The sequence below is a fragment of the Gracilinanus agilis genome, chromosome X, assembly GCF_016433145.1.
Source record: "Gracilinanus agilis isolate LMUSP501 chromosome X, AgileGrace, whole genome shotgun sequence".
NCBI classification, from domain to species: Eukaryota; Metazoa; Chordata; class Mammalia; order Didelphimorphia; family Didelphidae; genus Gracilinanus; species Gracilinanus agilis.
Window position 1 is genome coordinate 34,605,962 of NC_058136.1, and position 15,929 is coordinate 34,621,890.

General features: G+C 50.3%; 1 protein-coding gene across 1 annotated transcript in view; it reads left to right on the plus strand.

Annotated features, from left to right (window-relative positions):
* Positions 1-15,929, plus strand: part of SLC16A2 (solute carrier family 16 member 2) — a 59,998-nt gene that overhangs the window by 25,828 nt on the left and 18,241 nt on the right. The window contains exon 4 of the mRNA XM_044682797.1: positions 12,127-12,305. Coding sequence (XP_044538732.1) covers positions 12,127-12,305 — 179 coding nt within the window. The remainder of the gene's footprint in view (positions 1-12,126; positions 12,306-15,929) is intronic.

Sequence of the window (15,929 nt, forward strand, 5' to 3'; positions counted from 1 at the left end):
GAGAGAGAGAGAGAGAGAGATTGAGAGAGAGAGAGAGAGAGAGAGAGAGAGAGAGAGAGAGAGATTGAGAGAGAGAGAGATCTGCTGATTCCTAGAATCTTAGCTGTGGTTATCTTTTTTCTCTAGATGAGGAGTTTTCTTTTCTAAGAACCAAACACTTTTGAACTCTGAACAGCTCGCCAACCAGCTAAGTACAGCCCAAAGGGATTTTAACTCATCTTTACTCTACTGTGTCAAGAACTAAATTGGAATCCATTGTGCCAGACATCCACCTGATTTAGGATTAGAAATTCCTAGTAACTGACTAAATTCTTCTGTTGGAATTTTGTTCCCCCAAATCCATTTCAGGGAGATCTCTGCCCCAAAAAAACCCCCACAAGAATGATCTGGTTCTGAGGCAGATCAGTTTTTTTCAACTCTCTGAGATCCTTTTCTTTCCCAAACAAAAGGGGGAGACCAAGAACAAAATCCCAGGTAGCTTTCTTTTTTTCTCAATGGGGGGGAAGGAGGTGGAAGGGAGAGAAAATAAATACTTGTTATCTGAAAAAAAATTTTGTAAATTAAAAAAAAGATCCCAGATGGAGTCCTTCCTAGGCAATGTCTTATCTCCATCTACCTCAACCCTTTGTCCCAAGTCCCCACCTTTATTCTGTATATGTGGCCTGCAGCAAGGCTTTGAGCCACCCTCCATTTGTAAGACAGACTTCCGGAAACAGGAAGCTGTATGATCTAGCTCATAAAACTTTGTAATGGGAATCAGGAAACCCGAGTCTCACTCCTGGCTCTGCCATTAACTTTGTTGTGTGATCTTGGATGTCACCTCTATGGGCCTCAATTTCCTCATCTGTAACATTGGGATGGCCACTTTTGTTGAGAGAATGTGAGATAATAGACATGAAAATACTTTGGCTTCTTTGAAGAAGGATGCCAAGTGAATACAATCCTCTGTTCTGATCTTTGTTGTATATGGAAATGTTCGTGTTTGTTGATATTTAAGTCCACGATAAAAAGGATTTTTTTAAGATGCTATATGAACCCAAGCCATCGCCCTCATGGCTATTGTAGCGGATATTTCCATAGGGCGTTGTAGTTTACAAAGTCCTTTCCTTGCGGTCCCCCAGTGAGTTAGGCGGTGCAAAGGTCCCCACCTTACTAACAGATGAGGGAATCGAGGGTCCATGAGGGGAAGCGATTGGCCCAAAGTCACGCATGTGCTACGGGACGAAGCTTGGGTCTTCGGACCTCTAGCCACAGCCACGCTTTCTTCCTCTGTGAGATGGCTACATGGCCTGGGTCATGTCCAAGCTCCCCACTACGACCCACTGCCTTCCAGAGGAAACAAGGCTGCCCCTACCCCCACCTCACAGGCCCGATGTGTCCGGTTTGAGCCACTGTGACTGTAATTGCCTAATTCATCAATCAGGGACCCAGCCTGGGAGCTGAGTCGATGGGCTCCCATGTGGCTGCAACATGCGGACTCCTAGCACCCTGAGAAGTAGCTGAATTGCAGCTGCTCCCTGTCAGAGCCTGAAAGGAGGCCGAAGGCACTCTGCGTTAAACTTCACTCTCCTACTATAGGCCTTCTGTTAGCCGTGTCCAGAAATGAGCTTGGAAATTCTGCCTTCCATCGATATTCATTCACCCTGAAACTCGGGAATGAGCACCGTCCATTTGGTCAGTCAGTCACTTGGCAAGCACTTCCTAAGCCCCTATTCTGTGCCAAGCCCTGAATGCCCAGCATCTGGCCCAAGTTGCAGCCAAGGGGAGGGCCCGCCTTCCTGGGTTTTTTCATCTATAAAATGAGGTGTTTGGGCCAAACCTCTGGGAACCTTTCTGTACCCATTGAGCCTCTAGAACAGGGCAGGGAATGCTTGAAGGGCGTTGTCTTCACGGAGGGCCAGGAAGCCAAGCAGCTCTTCTTTGCTGACAGAGGTGTGCCTTTGCCATGGCTAAGTTTGGGGATAGGGATCCGGGCTTTTCTCTTTATGTGGGCCCATCTCGGTCTCTGTGGCTCTGTGCTCACACAGCTACTTAAATGGCAGAATCCTGGGTCCTGGGAGGAAATCGGTGAAACTGAGATAAGCAAGAAGAATCTGGGGAACAACCGGCGCCAGAAATCCTAACATTCCAGGAGCTGGAAATTCAGGAGGTGGGGGCCGCCAGAGCCAAAAGGACACTGGATTTGCAGGCAGGCCCCATCTGGATTTGAACCCCAGCTTGGCTATTTGCATGAGCCAGGGCAAGCTGTTGGCCCCATCCGAGTTTCATTTCTCTCTTCTGAAAGATGAGAGTAATAAAGCTTGTCCTGGCTGTTTCCCATGGCTCTGGTAAGGAAAGCCTTTTGGAAACCTTCAAAAGGCCTAGAAACGGGAATTGGTTTTCTTTTGAGTGAGAAGAAAGTGGGGGACCGGAGTGTTTGCAGCTGGACAATCACCCTCTGGCTGGTCCCGTTATTCCTTGGGGTTTGGGGTTTCGAAAGCTAATGTGCAAAAGAAAGAAGAAAGTTGGGTAACCCATTAGAATGGGCGAGTATTCTGCCTGAGAGTGTGGGAGGATGAAAATGGGATTTATGTGCCTATTACCAGAAGGGCTGCTGGGAGGATCAAATGAGATGCTAAATGGGACAGTGCTAGGAGTTCTTTGAAGAAGGACTCACTCCAAACCCAGACCATCTTATGAGCTCGGGGCTAAGGAGCCAGCCAAATTCAAAGGCCTCTGTGGGAAGAAGTCCCAATTTCAGACCCCAGCTCCTCCACTTATTACCTATGGGACCTTTGGGTGAGAGGCTGTGCTCTGGGCTACAGTGGATACCGCTCGTCTCGGTGCCTCCTAATGATGAGCTGACCCAAAGGGCAATGGGCTGCCTTGGGACATTGTAGATCTTCAAGCAGAGGCAAGCTGCCAGATCTTTGAGGACTAGTAGAAAGGGGCCCTCAGTCAGATATGGCTTGGGTGGCCTGTGAAATCCCTCCAAGCTCTGGGGCTCTGGGATCCCTTCGCCAGTACAGATTATACCCCATTCCCTCTTCATCCTATGTGCTTCTTGCCCACACCCCAGGAAATCCTCCACAGATCTCCCTTCCTCCCTTCCACAGCATAGTCATCTCTCCTAGGGGCAGTCTTCCAGCTAGCCATTTGTGGCCACTCCATGTCCAATTCCACTTGTCCTTAAATATGTGCCATCTTGCCCAAAAGTCATCCCTGGCCATGGGCTCCAGCCTTCTCACAGATGCCAGGGGTCTCTCCAACAACACTGCTGATCTTTCAGGCTTTTGTGGCATTTCTGGACTCAAAACCACCCAGCATAAGTGGGAGAACATTGGTGTTCAAGAAGAGGGTTTTGCGTCAAGAAGCAGAAAAGGCCGAGGATGGCGTACGAGTTTCCCAAGGCAATCCAATTGGCTCTCTTTCTCCTATTTAGTTCAGGACCTGGCCCACTGCCTGTTTGGAGTGTTTGTCCCAGATAGACGTAAAGGCCAGAGCTAACTCAATGGCCCCTCGTTCAGCTTCTTTTCACAGTGTCTGCCACTAATTGGTTCTATGGAATTTCCATTTGTAAGTGTGTGTGTGCGTGCTCAGGCACATGTACCCCTTGCTGGTCCTGGGGCAAAAATGTGTGTGAGAACCGCTGGGCTCGACCTTCTTCACCGGTTTGGGGTGGATAATTGGAGTGGGTCGCTCACCCATCTCACTGATCACAGTAGCACCTGTGATTAAGAAGCTCACCACTGGAATATTATTGTGCTGAAAGAAATAATGAACTGGAGGAATTCCATGTGAACTGGAATGACCTCCAGGAACTGATGCAGAGTGAAAGGAGCAGAGCCAGAAGAACACTGTACTCAGAGACCAATACACTGTGGTACAATCGAATTTAACGGACTTCTGTACTGGCAGCAATGCAAGAGTCCAGAGCAAGGCTGAGGGACTTATGAGAAAGAAAACTAGCCACATTCAGAGGAAGAACTGTGGGAGCAGAAACACATTAGAAAAACATATGATTGACCACATGGTGGGAAAGGGATGTGGTTAGGGTTTTGATGTCAAAAGATCGCTCTACTGCAGATATGAATACCCTGGAAATAGGTTTTGAACAATGATACACGTATAACCTAGTGGAACTGCCTGTCGGCTTTGAGAGGGAGGAGGAGAAAGCAGGAGGCGGGCATCATGAATCATGTAACCATGGAAAAATATTCAAAATAAAATTTTTTTTAAAAAAAGAAAAAGGAGGGAAATCTCAGATGGTAGCAGATTCATAGTGAAGGGGGGGGGGGGAGAAGCTCACCACTATGCCCAATATAGTTAATTCAGCTATAAGACAAGGAACATGTGAATTTGAACTGGAAAGATCATGAAGCCTATTTTACAGATGAGGACCACAAATGGGCAGAGACTTGCCCAAGATCACCCAGGTAGTCGCTGACTCTAAATCCTTAAGCCCATGCTGCCTTACATTGTCCCCAAGGGCCACGACAGTACCATGGGATGGCTGTGACCGTGATTCAGCCTGGAGATGGGGGGTGGGAGTTGGGGAGAGAGATGGCTACTATGACTTTGGAATGCTTGGGTATATGCTTGGGCGTATCATTGTTTCCTGGCCTCTGATCCTTCTTCTAGAAAATGGAGTCAGCGTAAGTGATCCCTGAGATCCTTTCCAGCTCTGAACAGCACAATCCTCTGATGCTCCCATGCTGCTGGGGTTGTATATGGGGGTCGGAGAAGAGCAGACTAGGCCTGTCCATCCCCTCCCATTGGGGAAGGAAGGGCAGCTCATCATATGCATGCACATACACATGTACATGTACGTGTACCCGTGCACACACACACACACACACACACACACACCACACGCACACCACGCACAGCCGCTGGAGGGGGAGGGGGCTGGGGGTGAAGAGAGAGCTGAGGAGGCGGGTCTGTCATCGTTGCTGTCTCTACCTCCCAAGCTGGCAGACAACGCCATTGTTAATGGTAGGCTGATGCTCCCAAGAAATCGCCCCCGCTCCCACCCACTCAGCATTGCCAGAGCCCATCTGTTGCTGCCATTTCCCAGCTGTCCCTGGAACGGTCCCAGAAACTGAGAGACTTCTTGAGGAAACTCTCCCATTCCTCCTCCCCAACTGGGGCTTACCAGGACCCAACTGCAGCCATGCCAAAGAGTAAGTCAACTTGATGGCCCCAGATAGAGAGAGCTTAGAGATGGGATCTATCCTCAGCAATCCGGAAGACCATTCCGTGGTGGGGGCCCGAAAGTTTGTTCTGCTTGGAGAACCAGGAGCAAAGTTTGTGGGGTGGAGGAGGTGCCCGACAAGCGGGTTTAAGCTTCATCCTACCGCAGCTGGCCAGCAGTGACATGGGTTCTGGGGGCAGGGAGAAGGTGGGGAGCAAATTGGGTGCCTTGGAAGGGATTCTCGTTCAGCTGTAGGCTTTCATTTCTAAGATTCTGTGGTCACTGCGCCAGTGTTCCCTGTGGCATAGAGGAAAGCCCATTGGAATTGGAATCAGAAGATTAGAGCTTACCTAATTGCCTAGTTGTGGCCTCAGTCTCCACATCTAGGAAATGGAAACGCAGTCTGTGCACTTATCCCTCACAGGATTATTGTGGGGCTCACCAGGGATCATGAATAAATAAATGGCTGGCTGGCTGACTGGCTGGAGGGACGAATGAATGAAAAAGCTTTCCTGTGTGCAAAGCACTGTGCTAAGAGCTGGGGACACAGTCCCTGTGCTCAAAGAGTTCATGCACAATAGACGGCGTCTCATCATCAAGCCCAATAGAACCCTCCCCAGAGAGTCATCGATGTGGTTTTACACTAACCCTGACTGGAAGGGTGCCAGAGTTTCAGAAAGGTGGGCAGACTAGTGGGAAAATGCCTCTAAGAACTGCCCATCTTTCTTGTCTTTAGACTCATTCCGGGAGATGGAGGAAGGGGCCCGAGCTGGCCTTTAGGATCCCTGCCCTGCCAGTCCTTTCCCATCTCCCCGGGGCCTCTCGTAAAGGCAGGCCTCCTCCCCGAAATCAGACAACATGGCGTTCCCACTTGGAGGAATTTTCCAAGAGGAGTCCAAAGAGTGATGCCTACCCCCAAGGCTAGGCCTAGACCCACAACCAGGGTACGGGTCCTTCTCCCCTCTCCTGACAAATGCTGTCTGACTTCACACGTGCACCCCTGCCTTTATTAGTGTCAAAGGCATAGAATAAGTGGGTCAAAGAAAAAAGTAGGACTTTAGTAGCGGTAAAAAAATGGGAGCACGAGCTAAGTCAGAGGTTCTTAACCTTTTGGTGTGTCATGGGGGTAGCTCGTGGCACAGTGGAGAGAGCACTAGGCCTGGAGGCCTGGAGACAGGAAAACCTTAGTTCAAATTTTCCCTCAGAAACGTACTAGCCATGTGACCCTGGATAAGTCACTTCATCTCTGTTTGCCTCGGTCTCCCCAAATGTACAATTATTATCCAGTAATAGTACCTATTTTGCAGGGTTGTTGTGGGATCAAATGAGATAATCTTCATAAAAAGTGCTCAGCACATAGTAGGTGCTCTATAAATGCTTATCACCTCCCCCTCTCCTTTGGCCATATGAGTAAGCCGATGGTCCCCTTCTCAGATTCCATAAAATTAAACGTGGAAGATTCCCGAAAAGCCCAATTCTGCTGAAATCCAGTGGTTGCAATCAGAAAGACAACAACAATTCCGAGGCGAAGCCTTGATCTAAAAGAGGGATTGACTCTTGCTGGGAGAAGGTGGTGCTGGCAGCAAGGGGAGGTGGGAAGAAAAAGAGAGGAGACGGGAGGGGGAGAAGGGGACGAGTTCAGGGCCCTTCAGAGTGAGGAACCATGGAGGAACACTATGTGGAGGGATCAGAAAGGAGAGCTCAGGCTTGTCCCACCCAACGCAAAGTGTCCAGGCCTCAGCCTCTGCCCCCATTCCCGCCTGTTTCCAGACTGCTGAGGGAGTCGGCCAGCCAGGACAGGACCTGGCAGCCTTGGATGGGATACAGGCAGTGGGGCTAATCCACCTCGAGGTGGCTAAAGTCTTAGCTCCCAGTTTCTGAGAATCTTGGAAACAATTAAAATCCCATGAGGAATTTGGAGCCCTTCTCTTAAAACTATTACATTTTCTTTGTCCCTTTCCTGGAAAAGAAACATTTCGGGATCCTTTTCTATTATGCAACCAGGAGGGTAAGGGGAGGTATGCACCAAGGGCCAGAGGGACATGGGAGGGAACCATAGTCCTTGGGGCCTTGGAATCCAAAGGTAATTAAGTCCTTTCTTTTGCCCTGAAAACACCCGTGTCCTCCTGACCCAAGAACTTGGGCCCAATGAAGTCCTCGGACACTCCAACTGACCAAAAGCATCCTTCGCTCCCACCCTCAGAGGCAGATGGCCCAAGGTTTCCAAACCCTGTTTTGCAGAGCTCAGAGAAGTAAGATAATTGGCCCAGAGTCCCTCTCCCCTTTGGCCCAGAGGAGGGCCTAGAGTCTAGGCCCTAGACCTAGTCTGAGCATTGCAGGCCTCCATCTCCCATTTCCGACAGAGATCGTCTAGTGAAGGAGTAGAGTTTGTCTTAGGGTCCCCGGCTCCTGCTCCCTCACTCACCAGGCCCCTCTCTTGGACGCCAATCTATCCCTCCTGACAGGGAGCAATGTTCCTGAGAAACTCTCCAACTAGGGCACTGGCGTGGCCATTTTTAAAGAGGAGTCTGAGGAGGACAATAACGAATTTGCTGGAATTCATTGTTCAAGCTCCTAACGTGAGCTTTTCACAGCTTCTCCACCCTCACTCCCTTCACCCTAATTCACAGCCTTGTTACAGGGCTTGGTCTATGGGGGTAGCCTCCTAACTACGGGATTGGTCTCTTTCCTCTCCAATTCATTCTTCACCTAGCTGCCCAAATATCATTTCCAACGTATAAGTGGAACGAGGTCATTCTTCCACTCAAAGACCTTCACTGGCTCCCTACTGTCTCTTGGATAAAACACAAGCTCCTTAGATTGGCATTTAAGGAACTTCTGCAATCTGGCTCCCAAACATGCCACTCTAGCCCCATTTCACTCTCTCTGCCTTCAGCTATGTTGTCCCTTGTTCTCATCTGACGACAATGGCCTGGAAACAGGAGTGAAACCTTCTATCTTGGCTCGTGCAGCTAAGCTATAATGCCATCCCAAAGTAGAAGAGGTGGCAGCAAGTTAGGCCAGTGGCTGAGGAGGTGTTTCAGTGACCACTTTAATCATGGAATGCCCCTTCTCAAAAGCATTCCATGGCTCCCCATTAAGATAGGCTCAAGTCTAAAGTCTCTAGCCTGGCATTGAGGATGCCCCCTCCAAAAAAAGTTCAGAGGAGGAAACTGAGGTCCAGAAGGGGAAAGTCACCTTTGTCCGGTGTCACAGATCTAGTAAGTGGCAGGGCAAGGATTCAAACCCAGGTCCTAGGATACAAGATTCACACACGCTCCACCCCACCTCATCCCCACTACTCGTGGCTCAGGGCCTCAAGGGTGAATCAAATACAAATTGAAAACTGGCCTCGTGGCCCCTAACCCACCTAGGCCCCAGAAGCCTCTGGGTGTTTGCCACATGCAGGCCGACTCCTTGCCCCCAAGGTTCTCCTGCCAGCAGTTTCTAAGTACCCCACTATTATTTTCCAGCCACCTGGAGATGTCACAGCTGGCTTCCTCGACTCCAGTGATCAGTGCCTGGGAGAGGGGAGGGTGTACATGCAAGGATCACCAGCAGCGGCACCCTTGCTCCATCCCGCTTCCACCCATATAATCTGTCCCTGTGGCTGGGTGGCAGAAACCACTGGAAACACAGTATCCACTTTCCGGAGGTGGGGGTGGAGTGGGGGCTCTCCCTCTCCCCCTCCCCCAGCACTGGGCACCATGGTTTCAGATGGCTATACTTGGTGCCTGACCACTTAATCCTCTTAGCTGTTCTTCCAGGACTTTGTGCACCTTGTTACTAAGTCTGGGCCTTGGGACAGAGCTCTTTCTCTGGCCTCAGTCTGCCCCCTCCCCTTCCTCCTTCCAGGCTCTCTTCCTCTCCCTCTCCACATTCTCTTTTTCTCCCTCCTTCCCCGCCTCTTATTCCTTTTTCTTCTCCCTCCCTTTCCATCTTTCTTTCTCTCTCTCCTTCATTCTTTCATTCCTTCTCCTTTCCTCTCTCCCCCTCCCAGTCTCCCTCCTTTATCCTTGGCCTTGTTCCATTCCTCCCTCCTGTGAGCCTGAGCGCCAGGCCCCCACTTATGACAGGAATGTTTTTGAATGCATTGATTCCTGAAACCCTGTAATTAATTTGGAGTGGTCCTTTGGCGGCGGCCTAGCGAGGAGTCTTCTTATCTCGCCCCTCTTGGGTTCCTGGGTTCTTTTCAGAATGTCTCCCCAGAAACTTCAAAGGCACTGGCTCTTTGTGTGTGTGTGTGTGTGTGTGTGTGTGTGTGTGTGTGTGTGTGTGTGTGTGTGTTTGGGAGTGGGAAGGAGCTTCCCCCAACCCCAAAGGAACCAGGCACTGGAGCGAAAAGTCTTTGGGGGCCTCTCCCCAGGCCCAGGAGGATGGGGAGGTGAGTGCTCCTCAGAGCCTGCCCAGTAATGCAGCCGGGTTTCCTCTTCTTCCCTGACAACCTGCCCAGGACCTCCTTCCCAGGCCTACTACTGTCTTCTGAAGGCTTGGATGAAGGGGCTGGAGAGTCCGAGTGCGCATGTGTATATATATTTATAGCTCGTCCTCAAGACCCGAGGGGGATGGGGAGGACTCCATGGGCACTCAGGAACTGGTTGCTCCCAGGGGCTGGAGGTAGCCAAGGATCATCGGATCTGGTTTGAACTGGAAGAGACCTTAAAGATTGGAACCTAGACGGAGCCCTTCATTTAACGGCAGAGGAAACAGAAGAGGCGAGACCGAGAGAAGGGCAATCATTGATTTGCTCTGGATCTCAGTTCTTAAATAACAGAGTGGGGTTTTGAACCCAGGCCTCTGACCAAGTCCAATGACCTGTGCACTCTAACAATCAGAATTTGTTTTAACCGCTTTTCTACCGCACTGGACTTCACGTTGAAAATGCACGTGTCATTTCTCGGCTGTCAAGGAAAGCTTTGGAAACAGACATCCTTCAATGGCTCCCCATCACTTTATTAGAGTACGAATTCCTCATCTTGGCTTCCAAGGCCCTTCACAATCTGGTTCTACTCTGTCTGGCTCTTACTATTCCCTTTCACAGATTAAAGCTTCTAGCCAAGTTGGACCATTCTCCAACTCCCATTCTTGTTGTCGCTTGACTCAAACAGGTCCCCAGTGGGACTCATCTTGCCTGCTGAAGTTCTCCTCTTCCTACAAAAGAAATGCCTCCCAGGAAGCCTTCTCAGACCCTCCCTCTCTTACTCAAAGGGTCCTTTCCCTGAGATTTCTCATACCTTCATAATTCTGAGAAGAAAGGTTGTCAAGTAGAGGCGTGGGAATCAGAAGACCTGAGTTTGATGGGCTCGGCCTCGTACTGGAAGCATGGGCTTGGATAAGTCATTTCCTCTTTGGGGCCTCAGTGTCCTCCTCTGTAAAATAAAGAGTTGGAGAAAATGATTGATAAGGTTCCTTTCAGCTCTAACAACCAGGATTTTGAGTTCCCTTGCGTCAGCTATTTGTGCCCTTCATTCATTCGGCAAGCATAAATCACCTACTATATGTTGGCTGCTGTGCTAGGTACTAAGAATACAAAGATTTAAAAAAATACCAGTTCTTTTCCCCGAGGAGCTTCCGTTTGACTAAAGGGAAACGACGTAACACAGGGAAAAAGCAGTTGTAAAGTATATAAATCTTGAAATATAAAAAGTAGATCCAGAACAATCTCTGGAGTCGAGGGCCTTCACAATAGGTATCCTTAGGGCTGCTTAGTGGCAAATCGGCTCTCCTCTTCATTTGGAGCGAGTTAGAGGAAATAATGAAAAGACAATTATCTGGGAATTGTTTTTCCAGGTGCCATGGATGAGTTTTCTCCGATAATCATTTTATCATAGATATGGAATGGAAAAGTCTATCCAAGTCGAACCCTCTCATCTGTACGGACAAGGAAATTAGGACACCAAGGGCAAAAAGGGTCTAGTAAATATCAGAGATCGGAGATGAAACCCAACTCTAGCAAACTTTCCATTAAACCAGGCTGCCCGTTCTCTCTCCCACCTGTTGTCTCCAGTGACCTCCCACGCTTACTTGCAGGTTGGCTAGGTTTGGGCTAAGTGTACAGGCTGTGGCCGGGGAATAGAGTCAAAGAGACGAGCCATCACGGTGTTCCAGCTCTGAACTCTGGCCTCATTTACACCATAAGCATGTGCTAACCATTGAGGAAAGCACCCTGAGTGTGATCTAGGGGAGGCCCCCATGAAGAACAGAACTCCTCTTACTGCTTTATTGTGTTTCCACCCTGCCTTAGCCCAACGCTTATGTCCTGCACTGGGCCTTACCACTTAGAAGAGATCTATCCCACTCAGATGACAGACACTGAGTAGTATTTCATGTTGTTGCTGCCGCTGCTGCTACAAACTTGGAACGCATTCAGAGGAAAGTGGGAAGATAATTATAGGGCTGGCAATTAACCGAGGAGAAAAAGTTAAAGAAGCGAAGATTCTGTAGCCTGGAGAGGAGAGAACAGAGGTCTAAAGGGAAGAGGATTCAGAGCTAGAGGGAGCCTTAGGAGTCATCTAGTCAACCCTCTTATTTGTTTAGTTATTTAACCTTTCTTTCATGGCCTCAGTTTCCTCTCCGGTGAAATGAGAAGGCTGAACCGAGATGATTTGTCCGGTTCCTTCAAGCTCCAAATCATACGAGTCTAGATTTTCCAACACTCTTGAAACTGATCAAGTTTTGGAAGTGGTCAACTGTCGTTCTGATTCTTAGTCTTGTGTGTGCGAATTCGGTATCCTTCAGTGCCTCCCCAGATCTTTGGAAGGGCTGGTGGGAAAGGTCTTGGCAGGAATACACTGGGAGTTTGGGTTCTCGGTCACTTGCAGCCGGAGGACTAGCGCCCTAGTCCCAGCCCTGCCACAAAGTGTGGCCACTGCGTAGCCCCTGGGTTTTGGCATCCTCCTTTGTAGGTAGGCTGAGGGGGGTGATGTCAGCCGGCAGGTACTCGGCCATTCCAGGGGGGTCTTTATTGTTCTTGGTGTCTCCGTGCAGCATGGGTCGGAGCCCTGGCTATGGGGATGATCTTCTTGTGTTCCCCCATCGTGAGCATCTTCACAGACCGGATGGGCTGCAGAATCCCAGCGACGGCCGGGGCAGCTGTCGCCTTCATCGGCCTCCTCGCCAGTTCCTTCACCAAGTAAGACCAAAACTAACCAAGCCCGGTCCCTGTCCCTTCCCTCTCCCTCCCCACTCCAACCCTGGCCAGTAGCTACTAGTCCCATTTTACAGATTAGAAAACAGAGGCTCAGAGAGGTTAAATCTAACCTTTAGCACTCTTTGCACCACTCTGACACTCGAAATCCATACTTGGGGCTGGGAAGAGAGAAAGTCACCCTCCTTTTCTGATGGCAAGAACAGTACCACATGGGAGGAGAGGCTGACAACCATTCTTATGCCCAACCCAAAGTGGCGCCACCCCTTTCCTGCTCTCATGGGAGTGCCCATGCTCACAGTTGGCGGGAGGCAAGGGACAAGCCACAGATTCATAGGATCATGGTGCTTTAGAGTCAGAAGAACCTGCAGCCATTTCTATTTCTGGCTTAAGGACTCCCGATTCTAGCCCGACACCCTTATATTGCACATGAGAAACCGGAGGAGCTGAGAGTAAGATGACTTGTCCAGCCAGGTCAAAGCAAGGCTGGAATTTCCACTCCAGAGTCAGGATACTCCCCACTGGGCCACACTGTCTCCTCTGAGCTCCGATGAAAGAGGATGAGGAGAGCAGTCCTAGAGGAGACAGGCTCCCAACAGCCGAATCCAGGATCACATAGGCAATAAATAACAGAGCCAAGAATGGAAGCCATCCTCTGCCTCCGATCCAGTTGGTAAGGGCCGGTCACCCCTGGAAAGAGGTGAACTCACCTCGGTGCCCTTTTGTTTCTCTGGCTCCCCATCAGGCATCTCCATTTGCCACCTACGCACCCGGATGACGTGTGTACAGGTAGAGCCAGATGTTTTCAGCAGGAGAGAGCAAGGCCTAGGAATATTTACCAGTTTCCTCCACTGGGCTCAGGGCACACAACCCATCTGGCCCGCTCCCCCAGAAACACCAAATCCTTGCTGAAACCAGAGCCTCTCGACCACGTACCAGGCAAGCAGGGAGTCCTTTCCACTGCTCCAGAGTTCTCGGTGGCACCAAGCTTTTCCCCTTAGAACCAGCCTCTCTAACTTATACCTGCTGCTCTTCATTTGGCCCTCTGGCACCAAGCAAAACAAGGCAGATTCCCTCCTCAGTATGGCAGCCCTTTGAATACTTGAAGGTGGCTCTGTGACCCCCCTAAGTCTTCCTCAGCTGAACCTCATGCAGCCCATCACCACCTTGCTCATCCTTTTCCTAGAGGAGCGACGGCCCACCCCCAAGCGGAGTCCCTCAGATGAAACAGAGGTGCCTCCCGGCTCACAAAGTCCTCCCTCTCCAGCCGGTATTAGTGAGAGAGAAGTCAAGTCAGCAGGTCTTTCTTCAGGCTGGGGAAAGTGGGATTAATCAAGGGGATGCCTTATGGAAGAACCCACCTGCCCTCAATCTAGCTGGAAAAATGGGAGCCATGAACTGCCAGGAGATGGAGGGAATGGTAGTGGGGATGCCAGAGAAAGGTGGGCAGAGCTGAATACCCAAGGGGCAGTGGACGAGGTCATCAGATAGTGGGCAAAGAGATCGCATAATCCAAAATCCTAGGTTTTCAGAGGAGAAAATCGAGGTCCAGAGGGAGGGAGGGAGGGACTTGCCCAAGGTCACACAGGGAGGAAGCAACAGGCGAGATCTGAACCTGGTTCTCTGGGCTCCAAAGCCAGTGTTTTTGCCGCTGCACCACAGAGTCCCTCATCTCTCTATCCCGACCAATCTCTTTCCAGAATGGTACCCAGCACTGGTACTTGCAGCTTCAAAAACAGTCATCACTTTTTTTTAAAAATAATTTTATGGTCCTGGGCCCTCTGAGGGTGAGCCAACTTTCTTTATGAGTCTAACATTTCCGGCCACCCACCCAAGCTCCCCAAGCTGACATGCCAGCAAAACGAGGACTGGGCCAGCGATCAGGGTTTGGCACCGTCCCGTCGAACTGGGACAGAGAAAGGGAAAAAACCCCTGTGGTTCCTGCCCCGGGGACAGGGTGGCTGCCTGCAGCTCTCTCAGGACCCTTGCAGCATGTATGCCTCCAGTGGAATGCCGTGCCCGGGGCATCGGCAGGATACGGGAGGAGCTCTCGGCCCTGCACTGCTCCATGCTGAGCTGTTTTGTAAGACTGAGCAAAGTGTAAACAAATTAGGCACATAAGGATCCCATTTCCCTTCCAATCCACATGGGTTCAATAATGGAGGTGGGGACAGCAGCAGGGACTGTTTTCTTCTTGCTGCCCTCTACGAGAACTCCGAACTGGAGGTGTCTTGCCACTAAGTCCCCATGACTTGGCTTTTCCTATGAACACATGCATCATCAGAGCCAGAAATCAGTGGCAGAGCCTGTTGGGACCTCAGGCCATTTAATACAACTCTCTCACTTTATGGGTAATAAATAACAGAGCTGAGATTTGAACCCAGGTCCTGTGGGTCCCAAACCAGTGATCTTTCCAGGCTATTTGGCTTCGTTGTCCATGGAAAAGTGGCTTCAGCCACTGGCAGGAGGCCCAAGCCCGTCCTTTCTGCTGTATCACTCAGGATTTTGAGTCATCTCAGATGGCAAGGAAGTGGAGGGAATGGTGGAGGGGGACGGGAACAGTCTTCTGGGTCAGGAGCAGGTCTGGATGGCGGCTCGCTATTGGCCAGCCTCTGAGTCTAGCAGAGGAAGATGTCAGGTCTCTCAGGACGGGGTGGTTTGGGATGCCCTCCTCCACCACGATCACTACTCTAGGTCCCCAAGCTTTTCCTCAGTGGCCTTGCAGAGCCAATTGAGCCCCAGAGTTCTGGTTTGCAGCAATCTGGGCTTCAATTGAGGAGCTCAGCAAATAGCTGTCATAAGGGTTCCTGGCAATTGGCTTTATTTCATTCTCACACTGCCTGCATCGAAGATCTTGTCCTGGGAATGCGAATGCGTGGAGATGGAGCACCATGGTGACAGTTGCCATGGAAACACTAGCAGCTAGCTCCCCTCCCCTCTTTCCAGCACTGCCCTTAAAGTCCTTGTGGAGAAGTTGGGTGCCTCATCGTGGAGGGAAGCTTCATTCTGGTCCTTTCCAAGAGTGGGCAGATGAGGAAGGTCGCTCCATCCCCCCTCGATCACCTAAAAGTCCTGCAGAAATTCTCATCTGGCCAGGCTAGGCCTAGCTCGAAGCAAAGGGAGGGCCAAGCTGACATATGCAGTGGGTGTAGTAGTTTGAAGTCAGAAGACCTGTGCCGCTCCCTAGCTGTGTGACCCTGGGCAACTCACTGCTCTTCACAGTTGCCTGAAACACCCCTTTCAACTCTAGTAATCTCTGACTGCTCCTAGAGGAGGGACTCGAAGAGGGTTTTGAGCTATGTTGGCCTACACTACCCCAAGGTCACCGGGAATGGAATGGTTTCTGCTAACCAGATTCCAAACAGGCTGACTAGCCTGAATATAGGAAGCCGAGTTGGGCTGATGCTCTTCAAAGACCCCAGCTCTGTGAGAGATAGCATACTCTAGTAGAGCCCTGGACTTGGAGTAAGGAAGCCCTGCATTCAAATTAGCCGTGGGACTTTGGACAAGTCACTTAACCTCCTGGGGCCTCAGTTTTCTCATCTATAAAATGGGGCTGAACTCAGTGGCCTCTTCCAGCTCTACTTCTTTGAGCCCATGTTCCCTGTT